A 13,625-nucleotide genomic window follows, 5' to 3' on the forward strand; every position below is an offset into this window, starting at 1 on the left:
CTTTTGCGCTAGAATTGAATAATCGAGTTGGGACCCATTCGCTTTTCCTATTTATGACATAATCAATGCTCGTGCCAAATTTCCCGTTTCTATGACACCGGAATGTGAAGAAATTACATTCCGCACGTAAAATTTCGACACCAATTCTTCTGCGCTAGAATTGAATAATCAAGTTGGGACCTATTAACTTTTCCTATTTATGACATAATCAATGCTCGTGCCAAATTTCATGTTTCTATGACACCAGAAAGTGAGAAAATTAGATTCCGTACGTAAAATTTGGACGCTAATTCTTTTGCGCATAGAATTGAATAATCGAGTTGGGACCCATTAGCTTTTCCTTTTTATGACATAATCAATGCTCCTGCCAAATTTCACGTTTCTATGACATTGGGAAGTGAGAGATTTAGATTATGTACGTAAAATTTTGATGCCAATTCTTTTGCGCATAGAATTGAATAGTCGAGTTGGGAGCCATTAACTTTTTCTATTTATGACATAATCAATGCTCCTGCCAAATTTCACGTTTCTATGACATTGGGAAGTGAGTGATTTAGATTATGTACGTTAAATTTCGACGCCAATTCTTTTGCGCTAGAATTGAATAATCGAGTTGGGACCCAATTTATTTTCCTATTTTGGAGATAATCTATGCTTGCGCCAAATTTCATGTTTCTACGACATTGGGAAGTTGGAGAACTTTTGGCGAGTCAGTCAGTGAGGGCTTTCAGCTTTATATATATAGACTAGCTGATATACCCGGCTTCGCCCGAGTTAATTTGGTGCTGGTGTTTATCTGGTGTTCACACGGAAAATCTTATGAAGTCGTGGTTACTTTAGAGATACTGAGGAAAAACATATGTTCACCATTTTGCATAGTTCTCTGCGTTACCCAGGAAACACCACGTGGAGGTAACCATGCGACGTTTCCTTCATATAAAATGACATCAGGAAGTGAGAGAATTAGATTACGTACATAAAATTTGGACACTAATTCTTTTGCGCTTAGAATTGAATAATCGAGTTGGGACCCATTAACTTTTCATATTTATGACACAATCAATGCTTGAGCCAAATTTCATGTTTCTATGACATTGGGAAGTGAGAGATTTAGATTATGTACGTAAAATTTGGACGCTAATTCTTTTGCTCATAGAATTGAATAATGGAGTTGGGACCCATTAGCTTTCCCTATTTATGACATAATCAATGCTCGTGCCAAATTTCCAGTTTCTATGACACCGGAAAGTGAGAAAATTAGATTCCGCACGTAAAATTTGGACGCTAATTCTTTTGCGCATAGAATTGAATAATCGAGTTGGGACCCATTAGCTTTTCCTACTTATGACATAATCAATGCTCGTGCCAAATTTCCCGTTTCTATGACACCGGAAAGTGAGAAAATTACATTCCGCACGTAAAATTTGGACGCTAATTCTTTTGCGCATAGAATTGAATAATCGAGTTGGGACCCATTAGCTTTTACTATTTATGACATAATCAATGCTCGTGCCAAATTTCCTGTTTCTATGACACCGGAAAATGAAGAGATTACATTCCGCACGTAAAATTTGGACGCTAATTCTTTTGTGCATAGAATTGAATAATCGAGTTGGGACCCATTAGCTTTTCCTATTTATGACATAATCAATGCTCGTGCCAAATTTTACATTTCTATGACACTGGAAAGTGAAAGAATTAGATTCCGTACGTAAAATTTGGACGCTAATTCTTTTGCGCATAGAATTGAATAATCAAGTTGGGACCTATTAACATTTCCTATTTATGACATATCCAATGCCCGTGTCAAGTTTTAAGTTTCTATGACATTGGGAAGTGAGAGATTTAGATTATGTACGTTAAATTTCGACGCCAATTCTTTTGCACTAGAATTGAATAATCGAGTTGGGACCCAATTACTTTTCCTATTTTGGAGATAATCTATGCTCGTGCCAAAATTCATGTTTCTACGATATTGGGAAGTTGGAGAACTTTTGGCGAGTCAGTCAGTCAGTGAGTCAGTCAGTGAGTCAGTCAGTGAGTCTGTCAGTGAGTCAGTCAGTGAGTCTGTCAGTGAGTCAGTCAGTGAGTCTGTCAGTGAGTCAGTCAGTGAGTCAGTCAGTGAGTCAGTCAGTGAGTCAGTCAGTGAGTCAGTCAGTGAGTCTGTCAGTGAGTCTGTCAGTGAGTCTGTCAGTGAGTCTGTCAGTGAGTCTGTCAGTGAGTCTGTCAGTGAGTCAGTCAGTGAGTCAGTCAGTGAGTCTGTCAGTGAGTCTGTCAGTGAGTCTGTCAGTGAGTCTGTCAGTGAGTCTGTCAGTGAGTCAGTCAGTGAGGGCTTTCAGCTTTATATATATAGGTTACTTTTTAGAGGCCCTGCCTGTCTGACTGCTTAATGTTTACTCATCTCTATACTAGTTTTTGTGCCCAACAACCTAATCGAGAAGGTTGGGGTGGTTTACAGTGCTGCTTCCAGAGTCAAGAAGAGGTCACTATGGTGCCTATTCGATAAAGCACCTTCACACATTACAGAGCAGTATTTACATCATAGAAGACAACTAACAGTTTTAGTTGATTTGTGATTGCATTTTCTTATTCCATGGCTAATGCTCAGACGCTGTAAGCATTAGGCAGGGGTCACACAGGGCGGATTTGCCGCGGTTCTGCCGCAGCAGATCCGCCCGCGGCAAAACCGCCCGCGGCCGCTAATCTCGGGATTAGCCAGCCATGTGGACGAGGTTTCCCCGAAACCTCGTCCACACGGGACGGCTAATCCGCTGCGGTAAATCCGGTTGAAACCGCGGCTGCGGCGGCCGCAGCCGCGGTTTCAAAAGAAGCAGCATGTCTGTTTACAGTCGGTTTTTTGTTTATTTATGTTACGGCCGCGCTCTCCTCTATGGGAGAGCCGGCCGCAACGGAAAAGCATGCGGTTCTCCCAGCAGAAATCTCGCGGTTTTTGCTGCGGCCAAACCGCGAGATTTCCGACGAAAATCCGCCCCGTGTGAACCCAGCCTTATGGTTCATCAACTGGTACAAAATGTGAGAAAAACTAAATTGAAATTTCACTACACTATCTTGAAAAATGCTTTGTGTTTCTCTTACTTCCTCATGTGGCGCAGCGTGTTAAGGCAGCAGAATGCAGTCTTATGCTCTCGCTCATGAGCTGAAGGTTGCAAGTTCACATTAACTATGAGCCTGCATGATTCAGGCAGCCGGCTCAAGGTTGACTTAGCAGCCTTCCATCCTTCCGGGGCCGGTAAAATGAGCACCCAACTTAGTGGAGGCTAATAAATAAATTACCTGAAAGCGCTGCGGAATAAGTTGGTGATATACAAACAAGTCCCTTTCCCCCTATTTAATTATTTTTTTATAACTACTTGTTCAAGTCCGCTAAAGGTCTTTATGAAGCCCTAAAAGTCTACATTTCCATCACTTCTATGACCTGCTCGTCATGCACAATTCTTGAGATCCCAGGAGAACGATCACATGTATTAATATGGGAACCAGGAAAATCTTCAAAATCTTACATAAAAACTGTTCTAAGGAAAGTGTTACCGCTTCCCTAAGTAAAAAGTGAGATTTCAATTTTATTTGGGAAAACTGCTGCGTGCGAACGTAACTCAAGGAGTCCTCCGCCTTCAGCAAGGTGGTCACAAAACATGAAAAGAAGTAGAAACATGTACATTGAACGGTAGACAAATATAGGATGTCAATGTTAGTCTTTATAGTCATGAAAGAGAATAGTGACAATTATTCATTTACACAGGTTACAGGATTTTCAGCCCAACCTAAAGGATATAAGGCAAGTGCAGGAAAAAAACACAGTACGACTGGAAACAGATCATAAGGCACACTTCACGTACCCAATAAAAACTATTGGAAAGAAAAATGCACATTATGCCTCAAACTCATTTGGAGAGATTACAGCACAAAAGACGTATCCCTCCCATGTCTGTTAGGCAACACCTACTGACAGCGAGCCAGAATGTCACCCAAGAGGGCAGCCGATGAAGCAGAGCTGGCTCAGCTACAATGCAGATCCAAGTAAGTGGTCCAGACGAGGCTCCGCTCTCCATTCTGTGGCTTCCAAGGGGGCAGACGTCATTCTATTTCTTCACAATCATACTTGAAATCCTGCAGTACTTCACTGATTGCTTCCACGGTTTTAATTATCCTGCAGGAACAGATGGGAACTATAAATAATATACATCTGGCATACATTACTCACAATATAGAAGTTTAGGTAGTGTTTATGAAACACCCAGAAAAGGGCCGCGCTCCTTGTTTAGAACTGAGGCGCTTTCAAGTGTTGGCGTAGTGATATATATCTGTCACAATAACAAGGAAAACAAATACTATCCTTTATGCCAATTTAATCGCATTTATAAAAATGTCATCTTCGGCATAATCAGCTAATATGTAGCAGCAACAGCCCCGAATATAAACTGACATATCAAATATTTACTAAAAATGTGCAAACACCGTGGCTTCTCCTGGATAGAGAATGATAAACGTATATAAGTGCATATACTATATATATATATATATCTTATATGAGGGAGTTAGGAAATTAGCGGTACAGTGTTAAAGAGCCACTCCAGCAAAAACATATTTTTCCATCTCTAACCCCTCACTTTATTGCCTGTCACGCTCTAGCAGTCTCATCTGTGCATTCCAGCCACTTCCCTGTCTGATACTTATCAGGCACCATCTTGAAAGCGAGACACACTAGTTTCACTTTCACATCTATCCCATGATGCATCAGCACATTCTTTTGTGCATGCAGGGTGGGGTAGCAGTTTAACATTAGCTCCTATAGTTCTCTAAATACACTACAGACCATAGGTATAGAGTTAGGGTGATGAGCTGTGATCTCTATTATAAGGGTGTGACAGAAGCTGTGTGATTATCAGTAACTGTTACAGGAATTACATTTTTAATGGTGGGGGACTTTAACTCCCTTATCGGCCCATACTGGGATAGAACACGTGTGGAGGAAGGTATGGGGGAGGGACAACTAACCCCACTGGGACGCCTACTACATGAAACATTACTTCTAGACTTATGGTAAACCAGAAATCCAGGGATCACATATTACTCCTACCAATCCCTATCACGATTGATGTGGCAGTTGGTAACGCCTTGCTGCATAGTCACATAACAGCGATCCAATACCTGCCCAGATCGATATCTGACCATTCACCTGTTACCGGAAGTACAGCATGCTGAAAGAGCCAGATTAAAAGGCCCCCAATGGAGACCTTTTGACTAAACATAATAGATTGCCCAATAGGGGGATTAATGGAGAAATACTTTATCTTAAACAGTGGCCCTTTATTATCTCATATGTGAATTTATAGATATGACAAGCTAAGTTGAAAGAGACCTTTCTAAATATGGAACAAAACAACCTGGAGAAGATAAGAGGAATATAACTTCAACAGTTAAAGGGGTTGTCCCGCAGCAGCAAGTGGGTCTATACACTTCTGTATGGCCATATTAATGCACTTTGTAATGTACATTGTGCATTAATTATGAGCCATACAGAAGTTATAAAAAGTTTTTTACTTACCTGCTCCGTTGCTAGCGTCCTCGTTCCCATGGAGCCGACTAATTTTCGCCCTCCGATGGCCAAATTAGCCGCGCTTGCGCAGTCCGGGTCTTCTGCTCTCTTCAATGGAGCCGCTCGTGCAGAATGCCGCCTCCGTGTAGCTCCGCCCCGTCACGTGCCGATTCCAGCCAATCAGGAGGCTGGAATCGGCAATGGACCGCACAGAAGAGCTGCGGTCCACGGAGGGAGCAGACCCCGGCGGCCATCTTCAGCAGGTAAGTATGAAGACGCCGGACCGCCGGGATTCAGGTAAGCGCTGAGCGGTTTGTTTTTTTAACCCCTGCATCGGGGTTGTCTCGCGCCGAACGGGGGGGGGGTTAAAAAAAAAAAAAACCCGTTTCGGCGCGGGACAACCCCTTTAACTAAAATGAAGCATTGAAGGAACAAGTCAGAAGCTCAGAAAATGATAGAAATAACAGACAGTGAAGTCAAGAGTGCAATGAACCAATCCTTGACCATCACAGAAGGATAAAGGTGTCTTAGAAAGGAAACCATCAAAGTTAAGGATCTGAAGTAAAAGTGAACCTGCCAGATTCACTAAGGGGTCCGGGCTGCGGGCAGCAGGGTATAGTGATAGACACTCTTGACTATTTCTATGGTCTGTCACTTATATGGATCAGTTTAGTGGATTTGCACATCTTACTTTGGAAACGTTGTAGGGACGGACTGGAGAGGAGCCCAGAGAAGCTAATGTTTTTTCATATATGCACGCTCCACCTCCAGATGTACAGTAACACCGAAGGCTCAGAGTAGGGGCAGCGTACATGAATCAATATACAAGAGCTTCACTGGACTCCTCTTGTTAGTGCAAATATTGCTACTTGGTATGTTTTTAGGTATCCAGATTAATAGTTAACCCCTTAACGACCGGCCCATAGTCTTTTTACGTCCTCCCTTGCTGGGCCTTATTCCCTGAGGACGTAGAAATATGTTTCCTGCAGGGATTAAGGCCCTGCAAGCTGAGGACGTGACAGCTTCATGCTGCCGGCTCCGGGAGGTAGTCGGCAACCTGGAGCTGTCATTCCAGGCCGCGGGTCCCCTCCCCCGGTCACATGATCGCCGGCATTTACCAAATGCCGGCGATCATATAAAAGTTAGTAAAAAGTTTAAAAAAGTGAAAGATCCAGCTGCCCCGATGGATCAGATCCATCGGGGCAGCTGAAAGTACTCACCTGCCTTCGCCGCGATGACCGGCGGTGTCCCAGCCTCCAGGTCCCGTCGGCGCCTTCTGCGCATGCGCGCCAGACGTCATACGTCGGGCGCGCGTTAAGAAGGCGCGTGCGGCCCGGGAAATTTATAAATTCTTCTGCTCCCGGCTCCCATGTGTAGCATAGAGCAGAGGGATGTCACCAGGAGCCGCTGTATGCGGTTCCCGGTCACATGATCGCTGCTATCCAATGGATCATGTAAAGTAAAAAAAAGTTTTTAAAAAGTTAAAAAAAAAGAAAAAAAAGTTTGTTTCATCTCCCCTCACGGATCATATCCGTGAGAGGAGATGAAATAACGTACCTAAGGCACCACATTTATCCGTGGACTCCACCACGGCTTCTGCGCACGGGCCCGCCGCCAAGATGGCGGATGCATGTGCAAAAGGCGCAGATTGCCAGGGTAATTTAAAATCTCCCTGCTCCTGGCTACCAAATGTAGCCGAGAGCCTGGAGATTTCACCGGGGCCCGCAAAACGCGGTTCCTGGTCACGTGATCGCCGTTTTCCAATTTAAAACAGCGATCACGTAAAAGTAAAAAAAAGTGAAAATTTCACCTCCAATCACAGATCAGATTCGTGAGGGGAGGTGAAATTACTTACCTAAGGCCTCTGGTGATGTCCCCCGATGGGATCTTTATCCACGGACCTTTCCCCAACTTTGGCGCATGTGCCCATTAGCAAAATGGCGGACGCAAGCACAAAAGCTGTTGAGAGCCTTGGAAATTCAAAGTCTCCTTGCTCCTGGCTACTAAATGTAGCCAAGAGCCTGGAGCAGTGACCGAGGGCCGCAGTGAGCGGTCCCCGGTCACGTGATCGCCGTTATCCAATAGATAATGGCGATTACGTAAAATTTAAGACACAGTTGAAATTTGATGCGCCTTTCCTTTTGAGCCCCTTCGTGCATACAGACATAATATTAAGGCCACAATGGGTATGTCTCTGAAAACGGGACAAAATGGGGTATCCATTTTGGGGTGAACTTTTTCATTCTTATGTACGCTATACAAAAAAAAATGCTTTTAAAATGACACAACTGCCAAAAAAATTAAAATCGTAATTTTTTCCTTCTGCTTTGCTCAGATTCATTCAAAAACTGTGGGGTTAAAATATACAGTACACCCCTAGGTGTATGCGTTAAGTGGTCTAGTTTTCAAAATGGGGTCATTTGTGGGGGTCCTCTGTCGTTTTAGCCGCTCAAGGGTTCTACAAGTGGGCAATGGGGCCTAAAACGCCTTCACGCAAAATATTCTAAAAGCCACCGTCTGCTCCTTTCGTTTTGGGCCCCGTTGTGAATACGGACATAATTTTAGGGCCACAATGGGTATGTTTCTGAACACGGGACAAACAGGGGTATCTATTTTGTGGTACAAGTCTTCATTCATATGTGTGCTGTACAAAAAAAACGGGTTTAAAAGTGACATGATTGCCAAAAAAATGAAAATCGTAATTTTTTCCTTCTGCTTTGCTTAGATTCATTCAAAAACCGTGGGGTCAAAATACACAGTGCACCCTTAGAGGAATTCGATAAGGGGTCTAGTTTTCAAAATGGGGTCATTTGTGGGGGTTCTATATCGTTTTGGTCCATCAAGGGCTCTACAATTGGGCAATGAGGCTGAAATCGCCTTCAAGCAAAATGACTGTTCTGAAAGTCACCGTCTGCTCTTTTCGGTTTGGGCCCCGTTGTGCATATGGACAGAAGATTAGGGCTACAATGGGTATGTTTCTGAACACTGGACAAACAGGGGGATCCATTTTGGGTGCAAATACGCATTTTCATGTGCATTATAGAAAAAAAATCCCATCTTTTAAATGGCATATTTGCAAAAACAAGAAATTTTATTTTTTCTCCTCTAAATTGCATTAATTCCTGAAAAAAATCTGTGAGGTAAAAATACTCCTGCCCCCCCCCCCCCTCAGTGAATACGTTAAGGGGTGTAGTTTTTAAAATGGGGTCATTTGTGGGGGTATCTATCATTCTGACACCTATGAGCCTTTGTAATCTTGGCTTGGTGCCGGAAAATAAAGTGTTCCTCAAAATGCTGAAAATCAATGTTAAATCTGCACATCTCTTAAATGGTTAAAAAAAACCTGAACTTCTTCTAATGTGCGCCCAGAATAAAGTAAACAGATGGAAATATATATCTTATCAAGAATTTGTACAGTATGTTTACACATATTTGAGATATGGCAGTTGAAAATGTGAAAAAATGAAATTTTTTTTAAAAATTTTCCCAATTTTGGCGCTTTTAATAAATATACACAAATTCTATCGGACTATTTTCACCACCTAAATGAAGTACAACATGTGGCGAAAAAACAATATCAGAATCACTTGGATAAGCAACACCTTTATGGAGTTATGCTATGTCAAAGTGACACATGTCAGATTTCCAAAATTTGGTCTGGTCATTAAGGCGCAAACAGGCTTGGTCACTAAGGGGTTAAAATGCTTGAGCATCGAGGAAGCTTACATACAACACACACCAAATGTGATTGGAAATCATCTCTGCTTTATTAGCCGGTACGTCTCACTTTTATAGGGTAAAATAAAACATATTTTATCGTGCGTAATAAGCTTCTCAAAAAAAAAAAAATTACAAAATGAGATGTCACTTTGTCTTGGAGAACTGGTGCAGATGACACCAAGGCTGTGTAGTCTGGTATTCTTGTCTCAAAATACGGAACGTACCGGATGTACTGGACAATCCAGGTTGTTCTGGATGTACATCTGCAAAATTCTTGTTAAAAGAAACTGTCAACAATATGATATAACAGACTGAGGCATATAAGATGGATACATATTTACTGCTCTAACACTCTCCAGTCCAGCCCTGCAAAACTTCAGAAGAAAAACTTGCACAACCACTAAAAAGATCGGTAGAAGTGAGAAGACTGCTGAAAATCAGTATGACTGTCACTATAGTGTGCTGCCCATAGCCCAGGCAGCTTGAGGAACCTGGTGGTTCTCTGTAAACATAAAATCCCTCTAAATGCAGGAATGGTTTAATTTATTCGTATAAAATCAATGGCCACAAAGACTTGTAGGAAACTGTAAGAAAATCTTATAAGGGTATGACCACACGAAGTGGAAAAGCTGTGGTGAACCAGCAACAAGAAAAAATGCATCAAATGTGTTTTTTGGAGCGGATTTGCATCAAGAAATATGCTGGATTTGCCTCAGAGTTCACCTTTTGCATTGCATAGGGTGAAGTTCACACTGAAAATGCACAGTATACAGTATATCACCAAGCTGCAGACTTGAAATCTGCACCACAGGACAATTTAAGCTTTGAATTTTCAGCAGTGCACATGGGATTTCACATCCACTGTAAAACGCTGTAGATTTTTCAGTCAATTCCAAGACGGAAAATCCACAGCACGTGTGGCCATACCCCAAGGCTGGGGCTACATGGTGACTTAGCTGCGACAGGGGTTGTGTAACCAAAAACTGCTGGTTACATTAATGTCAATGGAGTCATAGGTTGCTGCGGTCACATAGTAAAAAACACAACCTTGGCCCCTGTTGCCGTGTAGCCCAAGCCTAAAGATTTTGGATTATATGCAAAGATTAATTTTTGGACAAACTATGGAGTATCTTCATTTTGTGTTCATGTTGCTTCTAAATTACAGCAAAGTGGGCCTCCCTTTGACTGATACGTGTCAGATATGCTCCTTCTTCTCACTGTAAACTGCATTGTGGTACATACTATAGTAACATAGTATGTAACGCTGAAAAAGACCCATGTCCATCCAGTTCAGCCTATTACCCCCCCCCCCCCCCTCAATGTTGATCCAGTTCAGCCTATTACCCCCCCAATGTTGATCCAGAGGAAGGCAAAAAAAACCTAAAGAGGTAGAAACTAATTTTTCTCATTTAATGGAAGACAATTCCTTCCTGACTCCAATCTGGGCAATTGGAATAATCTCTGGATCACCTGTACACTCCCCATATCCACCTAGTGGAGTGTGAGATTGTGTTCTTCTGCATTGAGGGAGCCCACTTCTTCCTATTCTCCCTCACCCTTCTAGGCTGTAACATCTCCTCCGCCCTCCCTTTTCTGTGTAAGGGAGCATTCCCATAGTGTTACTTAATGCGCTATGCAACTACGCTTGGTGGTTCCACAACAGCTGCTGAAAATAGCGCTATGATGGAATCCCCAGAAGGAAACCATGCAGGCCATTCACTTCAATTGTGACACCTCTTTAGTGTCTGTTTCACAAGGTTCCTGTTTGTTTCCACTTTATTTGGGGTATAGAATGGCATACTCAACTAACTGCATTATTCTGGGCACTAGTAACATTTCCTCTTTAAATCCTATCAGATACAGTGTTGTCATGTAAGCCTCATGTCGATCCAAATCATCCCACACAAAAATATCTGCTTCTAACATCAGGCTCTTCCGGATCTGGAACTTTAAGTGGTCATAAATGGCCTATTTCCCCTTCTGGTGTGAATTCTTTGTATACTTTTTTTTCTGGGACTAAAACAGGAAGAGGTAAATCTGCCCTTACTTGTGTTTCAGAAGCTGAACCTCCTCTTGATGGGACTCCTCACTGGGATGGTCTTGGGCATTCTGCTTAGCTAGCTGTAATCTTGCAGTCTGACAAGAAAGCAAGCGTTACAAAGCAATCTACAAGATGTAACAAGCGCTGCGAGCGCCGCACCTTACCATCTCCAACTTCTCTTTCTCCAGCTCCTGGATCTTTTCTAGGTGCTCAGACAGATCGGGGCGATCATGCAGCTCCCTGAAGCGATCCTTTATCTGGATGAGCTCTTTGCTGATGCCGCTGAACGCTTGAGTAATCTCATGAACCAGCTGCCGGTAGCGGATAAAGTCATAGTGGGGCCCCGATTTCAGATAAGCCTGATGCCCTCTGGAAAGAAAACAGATGAAGATGATCTGCAGCCAACATTGAACTTACCATTTCAAAATATGCTAAACGGTATAAAGGCTTGGATTTCAAGTTTAGAGAGTTGATGGGATCTACAACTGGCTACCGGAGATACCCACTGTAGCGCCATCTGTAGTTGGCACAGGGGGTGTTGTGGGACCGCCTGATGTTTCAGCCCCCGCTGTGGAGTTTGCTGAGCAAACAGGGCATCTTGGATAGAATGAAGTCTGACACAGAAGCAGATGTGCAGCTCTACATGGAAGCCACTGCAAGACTAGCGCTCTGTGATAGCTCGCATTAGATTACAGTATGGAAGGACAGGGTGTTCTGTTACCTAGACTATACCCTTAGAAGAAATAAGAACCAATATCACACCCCACCAATACAATCAACCCCGTCAACTAGTACCTGCTTCAAGTTTCTGTTCCAATCATGTCTTTTACAGTCACTTATGTTTTTCAGAATACAACTTTGGATGGTGTCAGTTCATTTTAGTCCCTAGACCATTATCAGTGCTTAATTTGCCAAATACATTAGTGTTGAAGGGGGTTTTCTCTAAGAAAAAAAAAACAAACTTGATGACCTACTCTCATGATAGGTGAACAGCAACTGATTGGCTGGGATCCACCTTTCCAGGCCCTAGCCTATCAGCTGCTCACCATGTATGGAGCAGGAAGCAGACAGCGCCATGAATTATGCAGTGGTCCCGCATGGTATCACAAGTACAGCTCCAAGTCAATGGGACCTGTGCCTTTAATACCACACCAGGGCACTCAACAATGTACAAAGCAATCTGGTCCCTGCTCCGCGCACAGTGACAGCAGCCCAGTAAACATCTGATCGACCAGGGTCCCGGGCTACAGTACTGGTTTAGCGTTCTATCCCCTGCGTAGCAATGCTCCCAGCTAGCCGGCTGTGCATGATACTGCAGCCGGACCCATTCATTTGACTGGAGCCATGCAGAAGTTCCCTGCACCGGTGGCTGCTCATGCAGGGAAAAAAAAACCTGTGAAAGCGTTCCCAGAATAGGCGGGTGTCCCAAAAGTTGTAATGTTGCAAAAAGATATAATGCCCCTTTTACGAGTGGATAAGTAAATGAATGTTCTCATTAATTGCTGGTGACAAATTAAGCCAGACAATATGAATGTATTCCAGCGCTGCTATAACAGCTCACAAGTCCTTATGTCTTAGCGCATGGAGCTGACACTGCCAGTCATTCTGCTCGATATTTCTTATTACATTTGGTTAAATCCCACACGTTATTAGCAACAAGATCTTGCAGACAATAAACCGCACAATTTCTAGAGTGGATTTATGAGCGTGTTTGTTGTTTAATCCTCAGTAACACAAATATGATTAACACATTGCAGAAATACCTCCATATTTTATACGGACGAAGGTTGGAAGACATCGAGCCAGCAGATGTCTAAAGTCAAGCAATCCTCCAATATCCTGTCATGTGGGAACGTTTAACTTTTTATTATTATATACTTTTATTTTACTGTTATTATTTTTTTCAAATAAATATTCCAGATATATAAAATAAACAAGCCAATGATTTGGGGCAGAAGTGTTAAAATTGGAACTCTCCACATTTTCTGTCTTTGAAAAATTGACTTGCGGATTGACCCTGAAAGATTAACCTTCAGACTCCGGTGTGCGCACATAAAGGACTGAAGTAAGCTGCAGATGCGTTCTCCATAGATGTGTGAAAAAATAATATTGGAGTCCTGCAGCTGAAAGATGGAAAATCTGGTTTACACATTGTAGTAGATACGGCTGAGACAATATATACACTATATATCTGGCAGGGTTTCCACCTTCTACACGTCTCCGAGTCAGCAAGGTGAAAAGTCTTCTTCACATAGCATATGAAACATTAATACTTCACATTCCCACAATTGTTTCTAGGTTCGAACA

General features: G+C 42.7%; 1 protein-coding gene across 2 annotated transcripts in view; it reads right to left on the reverse strand.

The window, feature by feature from the left end:
• Positions 1 to 3,561: 3,561 nt before the first annotated feature.
• The window catches only part of REX1BD (required for excision 1-B domain containing), a 29,996-nt gene continuing 19,932 nt past the window's right edge, over positions 3,562 to 13,625 (reverse strand). For both annotated transcript variants that reach the window (XM_066604603.1, XM_066604604.1), the window contains exons 3-5: positions 11,483 to 11,687; positions 11,325 to 11,413; positions 3,562 to 4,168 (exon numbers count right to left, since the gene is read on the reverse strand). In XM_066604603.1, the coding sequence (XP_066460700.1) occupies positions 4,096 to 4,168; positions 11,325 to 11,413; positions 11,483 to 11,687 (367 nt within the window). In that variant the 3' untranslated portion in view covers positions 3,562 to 4,095. The remainder of the gene's footprint in view (positions 4,169 to 11,324; positions 11,414 to 11,482; positions 11,688 to 13,625) is intronic.

This window comes from Eleutherodactylus coqui, chromosome 5 (assembly GCF_035609145.1).
Source record: "Eleutherodactylus coqui strain aEleCoq1 chromosome 5, aEleCoq1.hap1, whole genome shotgun sequence".
Lineage (NCBI taxonomy): Eukaryota > Metazoa > Chordata > Amphibia > Anura > Eleutherodactylidae > Eleutherodactylus > Eleutherodactylus coqui.